The 21,619-nt window shown below is 35.5% G+C and overlaps 1 protein-coding gene across 5 annotated transcripts in view; it reads right to left on the minus strand.

Moving 5' to 3' along the window:
* Positions 1 to 497: 497 nt before the first annotated feature.
* LOC127435417 (synaptotagmin-1-like) overlaps positions 498 to 21,619 on the minus strand; it is a 309,874-nt gene continuing 288,752 nt past the window's right edge. For all 5 annotated transcript variants that reach the window (XM_051688901.1, XM_051688900.1, XM_051688902.1 and 2 more), the window contains 3 exons: positions 18,025 to 18,142; positions 8,113 to 8,246; positions 498 to 4,638 (listed from right to left, as the gene is read on the minus strand). In XM_051688901.1, coding sequence (XP_051544861.1) covers positions 4,429 to 4,638; positions 8,113 to 8,246; positions 18,025 to 18,142 — 462 coding nt within the window. In that variant the 3' untranslated portion in view covers positions 498 to 4,428. The remainder of the gene's footprint in view (positions 4,639 to 8,112; positions 8,247 to 18,024; positions 18,143 to 21,619) is intronic.

Genomic DNA, 21,619 nt, shown 5'->3' on the forward strand with positions numbered 1-21,619 from the left:
AATATAGAAATATGTGTAACCAAAGTAATGTACTTCAAAGTAATTAACTGAAGGTTCACCCCAAAATGAAAATTCTGTCATGTACTCACCCAAAACCATACGACTTCCATTCCATCACATTTCTTCCACGGAAGCAAGAAAATCAAACAGGTTAATGACAAAATGATGACACAAATTTGGGTGAACTATTCCTTTAATTGAAAGATAGTTACTGTAATCTGATTACAGTAATTTAAAAGGTAATGTATTTCACGACTTTTGACTAAAAAGTAATTAGATTACAGTAACTAATTACTTTGTAATCGGATTACACCCAACACTGGTGGGTACCATGGTAAATGTTTGCTTGCTTCAGTTGTGTGAAAGGTTATGTGAAAGCACATGGTTCAAATGATCCCCAAATCACCATTTTGGATCCAATTTAATAATCAGAAAAAGAAATAAAGGTCACTGAAGTAAAACAAATTCAAAATAAAAGCTCTTGGGAAGGTTCTGTATCAACAGGAAATAAAACATTTTTATTGAACATTTGTGTATATGAAGTTATATAACAACAGTCAGAAACTCCACAGAGTGAATCACTACACAAAGTGAAACAAAATTGTTAAACACCTCATCATAATGAAGGTATACACAGCAATATAACTGTCAGATTGCCGCTGGGGCCAGCAGTATGGCAGGAAACACACCCCGAACAGTTCTACAAGATTACAGAGAAAATTTCCACACACAAAAATACTCAAGCAGGCAGTTGATATACACAAAGGCAACTAGGATCTTCCTACAGCATCAGATTCTAATTCTTTACACAGCTTTTTCTTGAAAGGTTAAGTGTGGCTTTTTGTCATTGTAGAGTATCGGAGTATTGTTACACATTGAGTAATTGGGATTTTTTAAATGGTAGTCGTCGGGTGCCAGAGCTGTTTGCGTGCTTTGGTAGGCTACTGAAAAAGATAGCATTGCTTTGCAGGGCTAGAAATGGCTTTTCAGACTACTTTACAAACCTCTGAAGAGTAAAAAGCAATGCTGTCTTTTACTGTACATCCAGTTCTACACTCGATTTATCGTGTAGACACCTGAAATTACAATCACACCCTTTTGCCGTATGAAATATATTATATTGTAATCAAGATATTTGTATTTTTATGACTCTAAAACTGTGTTTTTATCCTTGTTTTATAAACAAGCTATATTATTGTAGATACTGGTATAAATGAGAGTACACAAGTTTACGTAGGGGTTGTCTTAGTTGAGTAATAATTTGTAATTATAGTTGCGATTATACGTTTAAAATGAGTTTTTCTCTCGGTTAGATCTCTCTGTCAGGGTAAGAAATCCTATTCAGCTATGAATAGAACACATGAATAAATATTTATTGCAACATTGAAATGAAAGTGCCAACTATACTTGGTCCCACAATAAAAAGTAAAAACGAAACACACAGTCCATACTGTACATTCTGAAATCCATAATAAATATAAAATGGTGTTCAATAGGGCACTAAAGGAACAATAACCAAATAGTCATGAGTGGAATCATAACAGCGATAACAAAATGGTACAGCCAATCATATTAATAGTACAACAGATAAGTTTCCATAACAAGATCGATACAGTTCTCTTATATCCATGGTGATCTCAACAATGAGGAAATTATAGAAGGACAAATATTAAAATATATACACCTATTTAGGACAGAAAGGGTTAAATTTGTACTGTGTGTATATATATATATATATATATATATATATATATATATACACACACACACACACACACACACACACACACACACACACACACACACACACACACTGTATATATTTATATAGAGAGAGAGATTATCTCATATTTGGGGTATTTCCTGTATGGTTACCCCGAATGTTTGGATGGTCAGTTCTGTGTGCAGAAAAACTCAACGGGAAAAAAAAGGAGGAATCCTTAACAGGTTTACAGATGTACGTGTGCTGTGACCTAACCGGACTATGGTCATGGAATACGTTTCCCTGTGAAGGGTTTCATTTTTTTATTTTTTTATTTGTCCCTCATTGGGCGATACCACCCATTTCAACACTTACAAGTATTGCACAGTGCTCTACAAAATGCTGTGTGAACTGACGTGCGCTTGAAATCTTCTCGCCTCGCTTGGGAATAGCTCTGTCTGCCATTCCTACAGTCAACGGTTGTTAGAAACTGACGACGCTCAACATGTGCTCTCACTCACACACTTTCACGCTCTCTGCATGTAATAGGGGAATGGTAGCACAACATCACTATAGTACAAAATGGCCGCTACCTACTGAAAACTACAACGCTAAGCATACACCGCAGTCACAGTGATACACAAAGCAGTCCCTAAAGACTCCTATGGAATGACAAATAGCTTTTTTTCTTCTTTTGTTTTTAAGTAACAGTGCTATCACCTATACAGTAACATTGAAAACACTAAGAAAGTCCTCCCGAAGCTAGCATCTAGTGTATGCAAGAGGTTCCTCCAAGATGACGCATGGTTTTAATGGATAAAACTTAGATTCGCCCCCTGTTAGACCCGTAGTAAAGGACATTAGTATGTAATGTAATCACCTGTGCAGACCATTAACTTTTACGGTTATTGTTAAAAGATACGCTAATGCTAATGCTTGGCCGAGACATTAGCATTGGTGCTTTCACGTGGTTTCGATTGAATAGACTGTGCAAGCTGAGCTCTTGCTCATTTTTCCAACCCGGTGTCCTAAATGAAACTAAGTCAACATAGTCGCAGTTTTCTAACAAGCAATTGTCTTTTTCAGAGACGGTACAGTGCAAAACAGTAGCCACAGGGGAAAGGATTGGCAGTTATGCATGGCTAACTCTATTGTCACTGTGAAAAGGCAACAGAAAGCAAAGACTGCTGTTTAGGGCACCATTGTGGCCAAAAATACATTGTTCCCCAATAAACCAAAGCTACAACCATTATTTAAGAGGAGTGTTCATGGAGGGAGGTGTCATGTACATTTCGTACCTCCCTGAAAAAAAATGGCAGTGTTTAAAAGCTTGCCTCTTCTCCATTAACATTGTATAGTACAGGATTGACCACTTCTAAAGTTTTACTTCAAATGTGACGATCCCTAAACCTTTGATTACCTTTTGATTGAAGGCAAGGGAGTCTTTTGAAACAGACACCCGGTGTAAGTAGAACTCCCTCCCCCATTACCCAGCCTTTAGCAAAGATCGTAAAAAAAAAAAATCATGCAGCTACCAAAAATATTCAGACGTTGACTTAATCTAAAAAATAGTTGTCTTAAAGCTAGAGTCAAAACTCCTGGTTCGGTTTTTTGGAGGTTGAACCATAATTCCTCAACAAATCCAACAACAAGACTATTGAAAGTAAGCAGTTCACAAAATATTGTAATCAAGCTTCAAGGAACGCAATGGCTATAGCTTGTGACTGTCCCATAATTTCCAGTTTTGTGATGGAGACAAATTTGTTTCAGGAAGATAAAATAAAGCAAATATCGTTCAAAGAAAGAAGCAAACTGGGGACCCGTTTTACTTAAAGTTAACAGCATCACCATGTGAAAAAAAGGCTGATTGATTTTCGTCAAGTAAGAATACTTTAGAATATAGTGGTTCAAGCAAAGCATACAGGTCCTCAGCTTGATAAATTAGTACAAAAACATTATTACGAAATCATGTGCTTGTAGAATTTCCAGCAGCATATTATATTTATATCATGAAACCATATTGGTTAATGGCCTTCGTGTTTTGTGTGTACTGTACTGTATGTGTATGTTATATCTGTATGTTTTTAAGTAACCATGAAGCACAAAACCATCCTTTACGAAGTGAGTTTACCTCCACTAGCATCTTGGAATTTGTTAACTCTTAAATATTTTTATATATAGATATATTGTATATATTAGTGGAATGCAATAAGGTAAAATTCTTAAATCCCATTATATATAATATTGGCTCTTCTATGTCTGCATTTACATAATTTAAAATAGAACATCTTATTAAAAACATCAAGATATACACAGATTAGGAAACGGGTAACAACATACAAACACATAAACTAGAAATCATTTTTGTCTGCATACTGATATATATATACACTTGTGGTACAATAAATTCCTCCAGTCATGCGCTATCTATACAGATCATATTGCTTAAAAGAAGGGGGCATTTGGTTGGGGATTTTTAAGGTCATGGATGGAGGTAAAACAAAAAACAACAGAGAAAGTTTATCGACAAAATGAGGGGTTCGAAACCGACATAACAACACAACATCTTGAAGGGGTGTGGTGCTCCAAGTACCGAGAAGGTTTTGTTAGACACAAAATTAGGAGTAAGGGTGCATGGATCCTTATTTCACTGAGGTATTTACACGCACGGGGTAAAGAGCACTACACGGGTGGGTTTTGGGGGGGGGGGGGGTCATGGGGTTGCTCTATTTTTTCTGAGCAGCAAGCAGTGCATCCACTTCCTCCTCTGGCTTGAGCACGTGCCACTGAGCGATAGGTCTCCTCGGGTTGGCCAGCATATCTGACCAATGACGGATCTCAGTGCCTGTGCTGTTCAAGCCCACAAACACTTTGCCGATGGCATCGTTCTTGCCAATCTTGTCATAGTCCAGAACAGTTATAACAACTTGAACTTTCTGTAATAGAAATTAAGGGACACAATTATAGAATGAAATGGCACATCTATGTAGTGTGCTTTCAGTTACCACAGACTATAATTTTGGCTCGTCCTTCAGTTTGTATAAACACATATGTAGGGTGCAAGGCATTCTGGAGGGTATAAAAGTAGAAACAGGAACAGAAATGGTCATATGTTTTTTTTTTTTTTTTTTTTTTTTGCTTTTTCATACAAAAATGTGTGCATTGTTAATCACGTCAATTAAATTACTGCATAGGTTTTTTTAATTTTTATTTTGTCAAGATAATGAAGACAAGATGGAAAAGACAAATCATGACGATAAACAGTTTTAATTCAAATTTATTTCAAATTTATTAAAATAACATTCCATGATATTAAAGCTGAAGTACATAATTTTTTCAGGGTTAAAATACTTTCTCCTATCCCAGCTTAATATGCAGAGACAACAAGCCATGCATAGGTTAATTTTCTCAAGAACCGTAAACACTGTGTATCTGTTGAACTATAAAATTCCTGTTTGTTTTGAGAGACCTGCTTAGACCCAACAACGTTACTCAACCAATGGCATGAGTTGGGGGCGGGGCTATCTCATGGTTTGAAGAACAGAAAATGAGGGCCGTTTTCGGAAAGCTGCAATTCCATTTGGTGGCACTAGTGTCCCAGAAATTTCATACTTCAGCTTTAACAATGCACTAACACTATTTTTTAATTTTTTTTAATCTAGAAAGAATTGATTAAAATAATCTAGTCATATTATGTTGGGGATTACCCCGTTTGAGCAAAGTGAGCTGAACTGTACAATAAACGATACTTACAGGTTAATATGTGACATTAATCAGCTATATCTGCAACAAAAACATAATATTTCAACTTGAATAAACAGGTGAACTTGAAGATACGCGCTAGTCAGAATGCGTAACTTGCATTGTGAAAATGCTGGTTCCTTAAAAAGGAATGCAATATCCTAAACTGTCTAAACGTGAGGAATTTACCACAAAGTAACTTCTAAAAAGTAGCTAGTACTTCAGTATTTTCATTATATGCTATTATTTTAGGATCTCAAAGTTTCAGGACAGTTTTCTCATGTTGTTTAATGTTACCTATAAAACTATACATACTGTATATAAATAATTGTATATTTTTTATTTAATTTTTACAGTTTTGTAAGTTTTTGTCATTTAGCACATTATCATCAACTAAAATGGTCGATCCTCCTTTGCCAGTAATAACCTCAACCAAGCGTTTCCAGTAGCTGCGGATTAGACCTGCACAACGTTCAGAAGGAATTTTGGGCCATTCTTCCTCACAACACTGTTTCAACTCAGCCATATTCTTAAGATGTCTGGTGTGAATGGCTCTCTTGAGGTCATTCCACAGAATTTCTATTGGGTTATGATCTGAGCTCTGATTGGGCCACTCCAAAAGGTGTATTTTCTTTTTTTTAATCCATTATGTAGTGGATTTACTTTGATGTTTAGGGTCATTATCCTGCTGCATCACCCAACTTCTACTGAGCTTCAGCTGACGCACAGCCACCCCATACATTATCCTGAATGATACCTTGATAAACTTGGGAATTAATTTTTCCCTCGATAATGGCAAGCGGTCCAGGCCCCGAAGCAGCAAAGCAGCCCCAAATCATGATGCTCCCTTCACCATACTTCACCACTGGGATGATGTTTTCATGTTAGTATGCAGTGCCCTTTTTCTGCCATACGTAGTGCTGCGTGTTCTTCCGAAACAATTCAACCCAAGTTTCATCAGTCCACAAAACATTTTCCCAGTAGCATTAGCTGTCACTCTAGGGTTCTTTTTTTACCTCATTGAGCATTCTGCGGTGTGCCCTGTGAGCCATCTTGGCTGTACGGCCACTTCTAGGGAGAGTAGCCACAGCACTAAATCATCCCCATTTGTAGAAATCTGTCTATCTGTGGACAGATGAATATCTACGCTCTTCGAGATAACTTTGTAAACCTTTCAAGCTTTATGAAAAGCAACAATTCTTGATCGTAGGTCTTCTGAGATCTCTTTTTTGCGAGGCATGGTCCATGTCAGCAGATGCTTCATGTGAATAGCAAACTCAAAATGTTTGAGTGCTTTTTATAAGTCAAAGTATCTCTAACCCACACCTCTAATCTTGTTTCATTAACTGAATGCCAGGTTTGCCAACTCCTGACTCTAATTAGCTTTTGTTGACGTCATTAGCCTAGGGGTTCACATACTTTTTCCAACTGACACAGTGAATGTTTTAATGATGTATTCAGTATTTTCTAGAACAATACAATAATTTGTTTCTTATTAGTTAAAACAGATTGTGATTGTTCATTATTGTAACTTAAATGAAGATCAAACCAGATTTTAAGACAAATGTATAAATAAATGCAGGTAATTCCAAAGGGTTCACATACTTTTTCTTGCCACAGTAGTTGTTCATACAAACTGAAGGATGAGTCGAAACTGTTTTCTGTGGTAATGGACAGCATGTCACAGATGCTGTCAATACAGTTTAACTTATATTGAATTCGAAACATTCCGTTAAAACTGACTAAAATCAATGTATTTTTAATTAGACAGCTTTGACATGATGAGTATATCTCCCAGTGTTATTATGTTCGAACAACAATGTAAAAAATGACCAAAAATACTCATAAACGTGATGCAACAGTTCACGCCACCGACCATTTTCCCAAATACTCAGTGTGAGAGTCTGTTCAAGTCTGTTACTTTGAAACGGTGTGGGCCTTTGAAGAACAAGCTGACAGATACCAAAGAAAGGCCAGCGGGTGCCATCAAAGAGGTCCGGACAACTACGGTAAATTGACTGTTTGGTGTGATTTCGGGATCAGTGGCTCCCTCTTAGCTTGCTTACTTAGCGCCTGATCATGCCCAAGCATGGAACGCAAGTTGACAATATGAATTAACGTCTTCAGAGGCCTGATTATCCTTCGATCCACCTCACTAGTTGGATTTCACTGACCGATGAGAACAGGCCCGGGGCCATTGTTCACGAGAGCCAGAGCTAATTTGCCATATAATAAAATATTGAGGGATAAGAGCAAGGAACTGTTAGTTGAGGATAGGTGCTTTGAGAAACGCGTGCTGCCTTGTCAGAATGTAGAATTGGCCTCTCTGGTTAACAGACATCAAGGCACACTTTGAATTTAAAGCAGCTCACTCAGAGCATAAAATGTGTCCTCTGATCCATGAAATGCTACATCAATTTGAAGTAATTTTACTCTTATTGTACTACCAAGCGTTGCATTTAATTTATTCTTCAACTAATTAGCAACAAAACTTTCTTAAAAGCCTAACGCAGAACCTTATCATGCTTCATAGACTCTATACATTTTTTGTACAGGGTGCATTTAATTAGTCGTTGAAAAGGGCAAACAAGTAAATGGAAAATTTAGGTTGGATTTGTTTCTGCCATATTAGAGTTTCAAAACAATTTAGACAAATGCAAGTTCATTACCTGGATTTGTTCAAATGGCACTTCGAAACTGAAAGACTCATTGTAGTAAGGGTTGAGGGTGTTCTTTTTGATTGTCGTCTTCTTCTTCTTCAGCCGTTTGCCATTTTGCATCAGGTGGATTTTCACATAGGGATCTGGCAACACACAGTAACAGGACATAGCATTAGAGATCACATTAATTAAAGGAATATTTCGGGTTCAATACAAGTTAAGTTCAATCGACAGCATTTGTGGCATAATGTTGATTACCACAAAAATAAATTTAGACTCGTCCCTCCTTTAAAAAATAAAAAAGCAAAAATCGAGGTGACAGTGAGGCACTTACAGTGGAAGTAAATGGGGCCAATATTTGGAGGGTTTAAAGGCAGAAATGTGAAGCTTATAATTTTATAAAAGCACTTACATTAAATCTTCTGTTAAAATTCATGTATTATTTGAGCTGTAAAGTTGTTTAAATTGTCATTTTAACAGTCGTTTTAGGGTTTAGCGTTTGTTGACATTATGTCGTCATGGCAATGAAGTAATAAATTGGATAAAACTTTACACATAAAAGGCTTGTAAGTGATTTTATCACACTAAAATCATGTTAACACACATTTTGTTTATGTCTTGTGGCTATACATTTGAAATGGTGAGTATTTGATCGGCTCCATTCACTTCCATTGTAAGTGCCTCACTAAAAACGCATTTTAAAAAAAAATTATTATTTTTTATTTTTTGGTAATCAACATTATGCAACAAATGCTTTCGATTGAGCTTAACATGTATTGAACCCTATTCCAGCTTTTTATGCAGAAACAACTACAAGTAAGGAATTTGTACGTTGATTTTTCTCAAAATGATCCTGATCAGCTGGACATTGCAACATTGGATCAGCTTCACAGAACAGCTTTTTGATTGAAATCTCACAATACAAATAAAGGTTAAAATATCACAAAATATCTGATTCAACATCTATATTCCCTCCTGTTTCTGAAAGAGAAAGAACATTTATATGTTGTGTTATATTGTGACTGTAAAGAGGGGTGATAAGACATTTCATGTGCCTTCCTGAGCCTTTCAATAAAATGGAAATGGCAGCAGATATTGAAGTGAACAATGGTTAAATCGAAAAGATTTTACAATGTTCCAGAACCACTCTTTATGCAACACGTCATTTCAATTCACTCCATTCTCTGTCACTCTGTTCCCCTGCCTTTAAATATGTCTTTTTCTGTCGCTATCACCTTCTCTGCTCTGCTCCAAGAAGGATTTCAAAAATCTCTGGCATTTCCAATCCTTTTTTCATTTTTTAACTTATGTAAATACATGTTATCAACTCTCAAAAAGAGTCAGAGTAGTACATTCCATAGACTGACAGTGAGAGAAAAAGCCAGAGGAGGCATGATGAACTCCGCACCCCATCCCATATAAGGAGCAGGGAAGCACAGAATCTGTGGTATGCCATTTCTGAATGTAGATCTTACAAATCTAGACCCATAAGCAGAGACACTACCAGTAAAATGTTTGCACACACTGGACTAAATGTAGTTTCTCATGATTTTAGGCTTATCTGCATGAAATTATTTTATAACACGTGTATATATATATATATATATATATATATATATATATATATATATATATATATATATATACACGTGTTATAAAATAATTTCATGCAGATAAGCCTAAAATCATGAGAAACATACATTTAGTCAAGTGTGTGCAAACATTTTACTGGTAGTGTCTCTACTTATGGGTCTAGATTTGTAAGATCTACATTCAGAAATGGCATACCACAGATTCTGTGCTTCCCTGCTCCTTATATGGGGGGGGGGGGGGGGGGTCAAAATCAAAAGTAAAAGTCTGTATCTGGTGTGGCCACCAGCTGCATTAAGCACTGCAGTGCATCTCCTCCTCATGGACTGTAACAGATTTGCCAGTTCTTGCTGTGAGACGTTACCCCACTCTTCCACCAAAGCACTTGCAAGTTCCCGGACATTTCTGGGGGGAATGGCCCTAGCCCTCACCCTCCGATCCAACAGGTCCCAGACGTGCTCAATGGGATTGAGATCCGGGCTCTTCGCTGGCCATGGCAGAACACTGACATTCCTGTCTTGCAGGAAATCATGCACAGAACAAGCAGTATGGCTGGTGGCATTGTCATGCTGGAGGGTCATGTCAGGATGAGTCTGCAGGAAGGATACCACATGAGAGAGGAGGATGTCTTCCCTGTAACGCACAGCATTGAGATTGCCTGCAATGACAACAAGCTCAGTCCGATGATGCTGTGACACACCGCCCCAGACCATGACGGACCCTCCACCTCCAAATCGATCCCGCTCCAGAGTACAGGCATCGGTGTAACGCTCATTCCTTCGATGATAAACACGAGTCCGACCCCTGGCGAGACAAAACCGTGACTCGTCAGTGAAGAGCACTTTTTGCCAGTCCTGTTTGGTCAAGCAAAGGTGGGTTTGTATTTTTACACATTTCTCATGAGCAAAAGCTTCCAGCTCATTGACATTCTTTAGTTTCTGTGCTGCCACTGCTGCCTTGAAATCCCAACAAAGGTTTGCAATGGGATTTTAATGATGGACTGAAAGGGCCATTTAAGGGCATTCCATGACCTATCCCTGAACCAGATTTTGGACAACTTGGATGTGTCCTTGGTGTTATTGTCTTGTTGGAAAGTCCAGTGATCACTGAGCTTCAATTTACACACTGAAGGCGTCACATTTTTCATGCCAAAATGGCCTGATACCTGAAAGAATCCATGGCGTCAGTCACATAGTCAGGATAGCCGTTTCCTGCAGCCGCAAATCACCCCATAACAGGACTGACCCACCTCCATGCTTGACTTTGGGGATGGTGTCGTTCTTGTCATCACCTTGTCATCTTACTCCAGACGTACTGCTGACCCATGGGTCTAAAACTCATTTTCAGTTTAGTGTCATACATCTATAAAACCTTCTTCCAGGACTCCACAGGTCTTTCCTAATTACTTCTTGAATATTCAGTCAACTGGAGTCAACATTTCCCTTGGTGAAGTTTTGTTTTCTTCCACACCCCAAGAAGGTTGCTGTTTTACTATATTTAAAAAATGTATGAATGGTGCTGCCAACTTTGTCTATTGGAAATTGAAGTGCCTTTCTTGTGTAATAAAATAATCTCCTCTATTAGCTTTTGAGACAGCTTATTTTTAATTGCATTTTTTGCATAGAAATACATTTTTGCTTACAACGCTAAACTTAAATTTTAAAACTTAAATAAGTGCCATTGCAGATTGATGACTTAATTTTGTTTTAAAACAATTACTTGTGTAGCCTTACATATTTAAGAAACAGCTGCATGCAATAGGGGTTGAATAATTATGACATGGCTGTATTTTTAAAAAATCCTCCTATTTAGAAATATTAGGTTATATATTCACACTATGACTTCGAATGTGTCACTCAACTGATATAGATCATCAGAAAAGCTCACCTTTGTAAATCCTTACTGTCTTGGGGGGGTTGAATAATTTCGATTGCAACTGTATATATATATATATATATATACATACAGGGTTGGGGAGTAACGGAATACATGTAACGGGATTAAGTATTTAAAATACAAAATATAAGTAACTGTATTCCACTACAGTTACAATTTAAATCATTGATAATTAGAATACAGTTACATTCAAAAAGTATTTTGATTACTGAAGAGATTACTTTGCATTTTATTGTCATTTGTTTCATTTAATATTTAGTCCTTTCAGATGGAAAACATTTATACATATAAATGATGCAATCCAAAGTGCCTTTGAACTGTGGTGAAACACTTTCTTATGATGTGTTACATTCATACGAGCAGACAGAGAAGTAAGTTTGAAGTAAGTTTGGAGCAGAAGAAATAGAAATAAACCTTGTGTAAACTGTCAGCTTTACGCTAAGCTAAAATGCTATTTCTATCCATTTTACATGCACGTTACCAGACACGATCATATATTTTTATCAAGAAAATTCACGTTGGATCATAATTTCTTTTTTTCTAGTAAGACCTTTGATATTAGAGCAAAAATCGTATTCTTGATAATAATTTTTGTATTGTTTTCCTGTAAAAATATCTAAAAATCCTTAAAACAAGATCAATTAGATTCAGCTTGTTTTAGAAACAACACTGCATAAGATATTTAGGTTTTTCAGAGAATGTATTTTTAACATGTGTATTTTGTCTTACTGTACTGGCAGAGTTTTTATAGTCAAAACAAGTGAAAAAATCTACCAGTGCTGAAGAAGTAATCCAAAGTATTTATAATACGTTACTGACCTTTAGTAATCTAACAGAATACGTTACAAATTACATTTTACAGCATGTATTCTGTAATCTGTAGTGGAATACATTTCAAAAGTAACCCTCCCAACCCTGTAATAATATATATATATATATAAATAGATATTTAAATAGATAACGTAGTATAATTCCTGCATTAAAACAAAAGCATTTTTTTACACTGTGGAAGCATTAAAAGCAATATACTGTATCACCCAAGAATGTATAAATTATGTAGGTACATATTAAACTATATATTACTCATATTGGCTGCCATGCTGAAGAGATCATGCTCATTTTTTTGCTCTAGAGTTGCTGTAATTATATTTATTATTATTATTAATAATAATAATAATATATTTTATATATTTAATACTATATTATAATATTATGTGAGTACTGGTATGTGATTGTATCCTGTGTAAATAACAAATGATTTGTCTGTTTGAGGTCTGAACATTGTACCTTAGTGTAACCTTTAAAGCATTATTCCGTGTTCAATACAAGTTAAGCTCTCTCGACAGCATTTGGGGCATAATGTTGATTACCACAACAATTATTTTCGACTCATCCATCTTTTTCTTTAAAAAAACAAAAATGGAGGTTACAGTGAGGCACTTACAATGGAAGTCAATGGGGCCAATTTTTGGACGGTTTAAAGGCAGAAACATGAAGCTTATAATTTTATAAAAGCACTTATATTAAATATTCTGTTAAAACTCAGTATTATTTGAGCTTTACAGCTCATGTAATTCTTCATTTTTACAGTCGTGTTAGGGTTTGTTGACATTACATTGTCATGACAACTTATGTTAATCATAACTCATGGTAATCAACATTATGCTACAAATGTTGTTGATTGAGCTTAACTTGTTTTGAACCCAGAATATTCCTTTAACTTGAAGATCTTTTAAATTAAAAGTTCAGCTTTTTTCAAAGAACAAATACCAAGGTATTGAGGGGAACACACAATGTAGTTTGTTTAAAGGTATCATTTAAAAAGTCTTATTTGCCATATTCATCCATGGAGCTTCATAGTCTGATAGTGGGATCACATATGGAATGCATGCTGATGAATTTAGTTAAGACTAAATGAAATGCAACAGAATATTATCCCATAACAGAGCAACACATCACCTCCTACTGAACTAACACTTAAACTGCACAATTTAAAAAGCTTTTACTGACCATTCAGCATGGACCTCAGCCATTTATGCTGCTGAACTTAAACAGAACTTCAACAAGCCTAACACTATTATTGGTGGTGCTTTGGACCGGTTGCTTGGCAACAGAGTGACTGAGGTTTTAGGTTATTTGGGAAATCTGTGGTAATCTACACTTAAACAGAAGCCAAGCCAGAAAGTTGTGGTTCAAGAAGATGGCAGTGCTTGTAATGATTTGTGTTTATGGTTCACATAGCCACTGGAGAACTTCATCTAAAAGGGATACTCAAAATCCAAGTGAAAATAAAACTGCCCCTTACCTATGATGTGGTATGCTTTCATTGGCTCCAGCATGTAGGAATGCTGTCAACGTTTGGTCTACAGACTCATAGGTGTCTCCTAGTGGTGGACTACATGTATTGCTATGAACTAGGTGTTTTCTAGGATCCATAGATTTTCAAATAGTTGAGGTAATGCTGATCTAACCTCAGAGACTAACTTCTTGATCTTTTATGAATGGCACACAAACAAGTGCCATTTAACCTCTGGGTCACAATCAGTACGCTTGAGATATGTTTAAATACATTTACAAATACAATTAATAGTCTTTCATACATACAGTAGCCCCTAAATGAATTAGGATACTTGAGTAACACTTAAAACACGCAGAAATGGCATCTGTACATAAATAATGCCAGACCTTTTCACTGAACGAACTACATTCAATTTTCTGAGCCATTTTTACAATGACTTTCAACCTGGCCTCAAGATGATTTTTAGTCAGGATCAATTCAAGTTTACACATGTGAATGGTATATCTATTGCTTTCTCATTTAAACCTAACAAACCACAAACAAATCTAAAATATCTAGCTTGAAAAGTGTACTTTTACTATATCTCTTGAAAGTAAATGACACTTGGTTTAATATTCTCAGTGGTTTTGATACATTTTTAAGGGTGGCTTAAGTGTCCAAATACCTTCTGAGGCCACTGTATGTATCCATATACAACAACTAATCTTCAATAACCAATGCCTAAACCACAAATATAGTCCTAGAAGAATGAAGAATGCAGAATATGCAGAGAATGGTAAGCAGTGTTCTATGGAATTAATCCAAATGACATTTATTTTAATTGAAACAACCATGTCTTGCGTGATTAGGCAGGGTAAACAGGGTTTGAGCAGAGAAAAGGATAAATTATAGTGTTCCGATGAGTCATTCTCTCTGTAGCTGAATCATAATGGAAACAGTCACAAATTATTGGCATGATCCATGCGGGCCTATTGTTTGTAGTCATGTGACAACTCTTTGGACATGCTCTAAAGTGACTCCACTGGGAGAATGACTCCTCCATAACAACAGTTAAATCTGAGCCATTTCCATAGACTTGCAATGAAAAGAAAAACAGAGGCAAAGCAGGGACAGAAGTGCTTTTCTAGTAAAATCAATGGGAACTTTGAGGATTTTGTCAAAAAAAAGAGAAAAAAAAAAGGTTTGTTTCAAAATATAAACTGTTGGAGTCTGTCAAAATCCCAGTAAATGACTGTGAAAGCATACTTAACTGCACAATTTTCACACAGGATTTGAACGATCTGGCAAACAACCAATTCAACAAGCCCAATGATGATGGGCGAAAGGAGGTTTGGGGGCTGTAGTTATCACATTGTAAAAACTATAGTCCTCCAAACACAAACCTCTAAATAGAGCTTTTAACACTGTTAATTTCAGATCTTCATTGGAGTACTTATGAAAATGACTGACAGTGTTTGCAACTACAGACAATTTAATGTCCCAGAGGTTGATATATATAAAATACAGATTTGTAACTTTTTCTTTTTGTTATATGAAGGTCACATTAAAAATGTTTTGAAAACTTTTTACCATGCCTTCATCATTTATTTTTGCTATTTTATGATGCATTTTATGTACCGTTTTACTGTCTCAGACCCATACTTTCAATCTTAAAGTATAAAAATCCTGCATAAAAAAATATATTTTTTATATTAAATGACACTTGTGATGTGTAAATAAAATAAAAAATTGAGTTGAACAGAATATTTTTGATCATTATCAGCGGTAATTTTGTCAAATTATTCAGAAAGTGTGAAAATATAATTTAATTGTGTGTTTAGAATACATAAAATGCCAGCTATGATATTATCCTTAGGCCACGTCCTAGGGTTGCCACCCTTCCCGTAAAATATGGGATCGTCCCGTATTTAAAGATGAAATGATGCGTCACGTATCTAATCAGGTCAAGAATGTTCAAGATCGTTAATTTATCTTTGATATTTGTTGTAAATTTGGCCTACGGTGGTTAAGGGACCGTCTGAAAAGTGTACACAAGGTACTAAAACGCTCTCCATAACTAAATATTTTGAAAAACCATAATATTAGGAAACTGAAAACAGAGGTTTCAAACTTAAATGAATTAGTGTAGACATGCCCTTAGCCTTCCAAAAATGTTTAAAATGTAATTTCCATCACAGTCATTTCCACCACACAATACGTTTAAACACAACACATAATTTGAGATGCGGTGGAAATGACGTTGTGGTGGAAAATGTTCACTACATTTGAGAAAAATGACAGAATTCTTCAGTGATATATTTCACGTTGTTAGTGGACATATTAAAGGGATAGTTCACTCAAAAATTACAATTCTCGGTTATACTTTATTTTAATGTGTCCTAGTTTCAGTGTAATTACACATGTAATTACCGATTATTACTAATTAACAACATGTACTTACTTTAGGTTTAGGGTTAGTTGCTTGTAATTACTCATAATTGACTGTTATTACTATAGTAAATACATGTAATATGTGTAACAATGACACATTAAAATAAAGTGTTACCAAATTCTCTTATCATTTACTCACCCTCATGCCATCCCAGATGTGTATGACTTTCTTTCTTCTGCTGAATACAATCAAAGATTTTTTGGAAAAGGTTCATACAATGCAAGTGAATGGGAACCAAAATTTTGAACTCTAGTGGTTTAATCCATGTCTTCAGAAGTGATATGATAGGTGTGGGTGAGAAACATTTCAAAATTTCAGTCCTTTTTTACTATAAATCTCCACTTTCACATCACATTCTTCTTATTTTGTTTTTGCAGATTCACATTCTTTGTACATATCGCCACCTACTGGGCAGGGAGGAGAATTTATAGTAAAAAAAGGACTTAAATATTGAACTGTTTCTAACTCACTCCTATCATATCGCTTCTGAAGATATGTATTTAACCACTGGAGTCGTATGGATTACTTTTATGCTGCCTTTATGTGATTTTTGGAGCACAAATCACTTGCATTGTATGGATCTACAGAGCTGAGATATTCTTCTAAAAATCTTTGTTTGTGTTCAGCAGAAGAAATAAAGTCATCCACATCTGGGATGGTATGAGAGTAAATGATGAGAGAATGTCAATTTTTGGGTGAACTATCCCTTTATATAAAGAGCGAGAGTGGTGAGAGTGTGAAAAAGCCCAGAGGGCCAATATGCTCATAATTGAAGAAACACCCTAATATCCAGCTTTAATCTGTAATGCTAATGGACCAGAGAGAAGAGAGAGAGAGAGAGAGAGAGAGAGAGAGTTGGTCTAGATTGTGGTGGTAATCGCTATTCTGCCCTCTTTGAGTGATGAAAAGTAAAGTCGGGGCCTCTTGACTCCCAGCAGGTGGGTTCTGGTTCTGATGGCCTTTCCGCCTCCCTGACAGCAGGTGTGAGATTGACCAGGTGCGAGAGAATGAGCGAGAGTGGAGGAGGATGGATGGATGGACAAGGCTGTTTAGATGAGGAGTTATTTCTGAATGCTGAGCTGTACATTTACTCATTGAAAATGTATTCATCTGTTATATACTACCAGAGCAGAATATTACTGCAGTTGATAAAGTGAGGCTCTCGGTATAATCACAGGTTCAGGAAATGTAGGATCAATGCAAGCCACATTTCAACGCCCTTGGGACTTGTAGCTGTGAATGCCTGTGTATGTATTCCATGATTTCAGTAAAGAAAGATATACTAAAAGAGACTTTGTATTAACATACAAATAACCTGGTATATAAAAAGGTTGTATTTTCCCATTTATTCCAGACAGAATATGATAAAAATATTGCCAAGCGAACCAGTACACTGCATCAAACTGAAAGGGTCTGAAAAACTGAAACGTTCTTGGCATTCGCAATTCATTTAACTTCCATAATATGCATTTGCAAGTAAAACTTTTGAATGCGCCACAGAGTATTTACACTTTTTGGAGGTATCAACCTATGAATTGCTTACCTATAGTTGTCTCTGCATATTTATCACATTTTAAGTGACACAAATAATTTAAGTAGATTAAGTAATATTAAGTAGAGCTGATGAAAAAAGACACTATCCAAATCCATCAGATATCTTTGTGCCAGGGACCAGTTGACAGTTTCACTCAGAAACTGGACTCACCTGACAGGCCACCAACATCCATCTTCTTCAGGTTCTTGGCCTCCAAAATGACCACAGTCAGTTTGCCAGCAGTGGGTACATACCGCAGGGAGAGACAGATGTCACCCAGCTTCTCTTGCTGTGAGTGATAAACAAAAGTTCAATCAGGGACATCATTGTCAAGGCTTATTAGATGCACTTAGAGTGAATTCTTTAAGAATGATTAGTTCTAGAGGAAAAAAGCCAAGAAAAGGAACACTCAACAAGACTGATAAGAAAGATTGAGTGAAGAAGCACAGCTTTTGAACTCTATATGTGAAACAAATTAACTTTGTAAACAATTTGAAAATACATTTACACATTTACATGTACACATGAAGGTTTTATCATTCTCATAAACATGGACGCAAACACAGGCTATGACATGTATACAGTACAGTATAAAAAACAGGCAGGGGAAAAGGCTACTTTAGTTTACTTAGTTTTAATGGCTCATGGCATTTTATGCACAATCAATTTTCTGCCAATAAAAAGGTCATCTGCGTTAAAAAAAAAAAAAAAAAACATTTCATAGCTTTATTAAATTAGTTCTACAACTCTCCCGCAGAAGACTTAATTAGTTGTGGAGGAAAAAAAAAAGAGTAACTTCTGTTTTTAGAAAATACCTCTGAACTTGATTTGAACAGAAACTGTGAGCAGCTAGAACATATTGCTGTTGACTTTCATTTCGTTTGAGTTTATTTCTTACAGGCACTGTAAGTGCCACCCTCAGGACCCCACTCTACAGGTCCTTCAGAAAAAGTCAATACGTTCCAGCTTTCTCAAGCATTCCTTGAAGAGCTCCACTAGTCCATTGGATAGAATGCAACAGCTGCACAAACTTAAAGTGCAACCTTCAACATATGTAGATAGCCTTCGACTCCCTGCCCTCGGCAGACATTTGACAGCATAATAATTAACCTTTACACCAAGGAACCATGGCACAAAAACAAGGTTCCCATAGAAACGGCGGCTTAAATGCTATATTCCATGACATTTACCATGAAAATTATGGAAGCCCAGGAGTGCCATTTACAAAATAATGAAGGAATAAATTATCAATCTATTAATTTGAAAATAAAAATGTGAATAAATAAACCAATTTATAAATGGACAAATAAATAGACACATTTAAATGTGAATAAATAAACCAATTAAAACATTTACAATAAATAGACACATTTAAATGTGTTTAATTCATGTTTAAAAATGTAATTATATTTAACAATAAAATTGTGCATTAATAAATCTTTATTTATTTATTTCATGTTTAAATTGTCATTAAATGTAGCAATAAATGAGTACATTGAGTCTTTTAAATGCACTTTAAAAGCACCTTTTAAATTGCATTTAAAAAAAGGTATTTGCCAATTGCTTTTCCTTTTCTTTTTCTTTTCCTTTTCTTTAACCAAATGAGAATCGAGTTAAAAAAAATGCCATTGGACTGTTAACTCGTGAGAGCAACCAATGCTCTTTCGACTCAGTTATAAGACACACCCCCTCTCCCACATGCCACTTGAAGAGGATGTAAGATGGCCTGTCTTTGGACAATGGTATGAACAGTTTACCTGATATTATTGGATCTGTGAATCCTGCGCACAAGAAACGGATGCGAAACATATCAGAAGTTAATGATGGCTCGTTCACTGTTGCTGTGAAATACAGAACGCGGCCCTACTTGAGTGTGCACAGTGATACGTGTCCAGGATGGGAGCTGGTAATCGTGATGCTGTGAACAGAACCAGCCTCCCGACCCGTACCCCGAACTGAAACACACGACTGAGATGAGCAAGGGCATTGGCTCGAGTCGCTGGAGAAAGCCGATGGACTTTTCAGAACTTATACTGAAGAAAATGCACATCCCCTTTCAGTGATATCACATTCATAAAAAAACCCACTGTATGATCATCTTTAAATCATTTATTTTTATTAAAATAACTGCCTGTGTATGATCGAGAAAAGGCGGACTGTCGGAATGACGGTCAGCTGAGGATACAGAGAAGGCAGCGAGCACAGTTTTGTGGAACAAATGGCAGTGTTTAAACTAATGTTGTGTATTACTTATGTGTATTATGAGTGTCTCTATATATATAAAACCACACACCAACCTGCTGTGTATATCTGTTTATAACATCGCAAATAAAGTTTGTGCTTCAACTTTTGTTGTGCTCATCTTCATAAAGATGTTTATTGACTGACAGGAGCTATACACACAGTAAATACACAATGTACACAAAAATTGAATTGGTTTATTTATTCACATTTAAATGTGTCTACTAATTTGTCCATTTATAAATTGGTTTATTTATTCACATTTTTATTTTCAAATTAATAGATTGATAAATTATTTTACGCATCCGTTTCTTGTGCGCGGGATTCACAGATCCAATAATATCACGTAAACTGTTCATACCATCGTCCAAAGACAGGCCATCTTACATCCTCTTCAAGTGGCATGTGGGAGAGGGGGTGTGTCTTATAACTGAGTCAAAAGTTCATTGGTTGCTCTCACGAGTCAACAGTTCAATGGCATTTTTTAAACTCAATTCTCAATTGGTTAAAGAAAAAAAAAGGAAAAGCAAAATGAAAAAGAAAAGCCATTGGCAAATGGATGAGGAAAAGCAACTGGCAAATGACTTAAGAAAAGCAATTGCCAAATACCTTTTTAAAATGCATTTTAAAAGGTGCTTTTAAAGTGCATTTAAAAGACTCATTAATGTACTCATTTGTTGCTACATTTAATGACAATTTAAACATGAAATAAATCTGATTTATTAATGCAGAATTTTATTGTTAAATATAATGACATTTTTAAACATGAATTAAATAAACACATTTAAATGTGTCTTTGTATTTGTCCATTTATAAATTGATTTATTGAGTTATTTATTCAAGTTTTTATTTTCAAATTAATAGATTGATAAATTATTTTTTTAATTGTCACTCCTGGACCTCAGATGGTATGAACTGACAAATGGTAAAAAAAAAAAAAAAAAAGGAAAAGTCAAACAATGAAGAAAAGCAACTGGCAAATGGATGAAGAAAAGCAATTGCCAAATGCTTTTTAAAACACAATTTAAAAGGTACATTTAAATATGTTATTTTATTGTTAAATATAATGACATTTTAAAACATGAACTAAATAAACAGATTTAAATGTGTCTATTTATTTGTACATTTTTTAATTGGTTTATTTATTCACATTTAAATGTGTCTATTGATTTGTAAAAAAAATAATTGGTTTATTTATTCACATTTAAATGTGTCTACTAATTTGTCCATTTATAAATTGGTTTATTTATTCACATTTTTATTTTAAAATTAATAGATTGATAATTTATTCCTTCATTCTTTTGTAAATGGCACTCCTGGGCTTCCATAGAAAATTGCATCTCCCAAACCACTGCTTGGAAAGTCCCACTTTTTATTAATAAAAACGTGGCATAGCCCAGCTGATTAACTGACATTTCCAGTGAAGATTGAGAGCCCTCAAGTCTTTCACCTTTACATTAAGCGTAATTTCAATTTAAATCCTGCCAACTGATGTGTATTCTTGTTGTGTACGACCTTTACAATA

The sequence above is a fragment of the Myxocyprinus asiaticus genome, chromosome 45 (genome assembly GCF_019703515.2).
Source record: "Myxocyprinus asiaticus isolate MX2 ecotype Aquarium Trade chromosome 45, UBuf_Myxa_2, whole genome shotgun sequence".
Lineage (NCBI taxonomy): Eukaryota > Metazoa > Chordata > Actinopteri > Cypriniformes > Catostomidae > Myxocyprinus > Myxocyprinus asiaticus.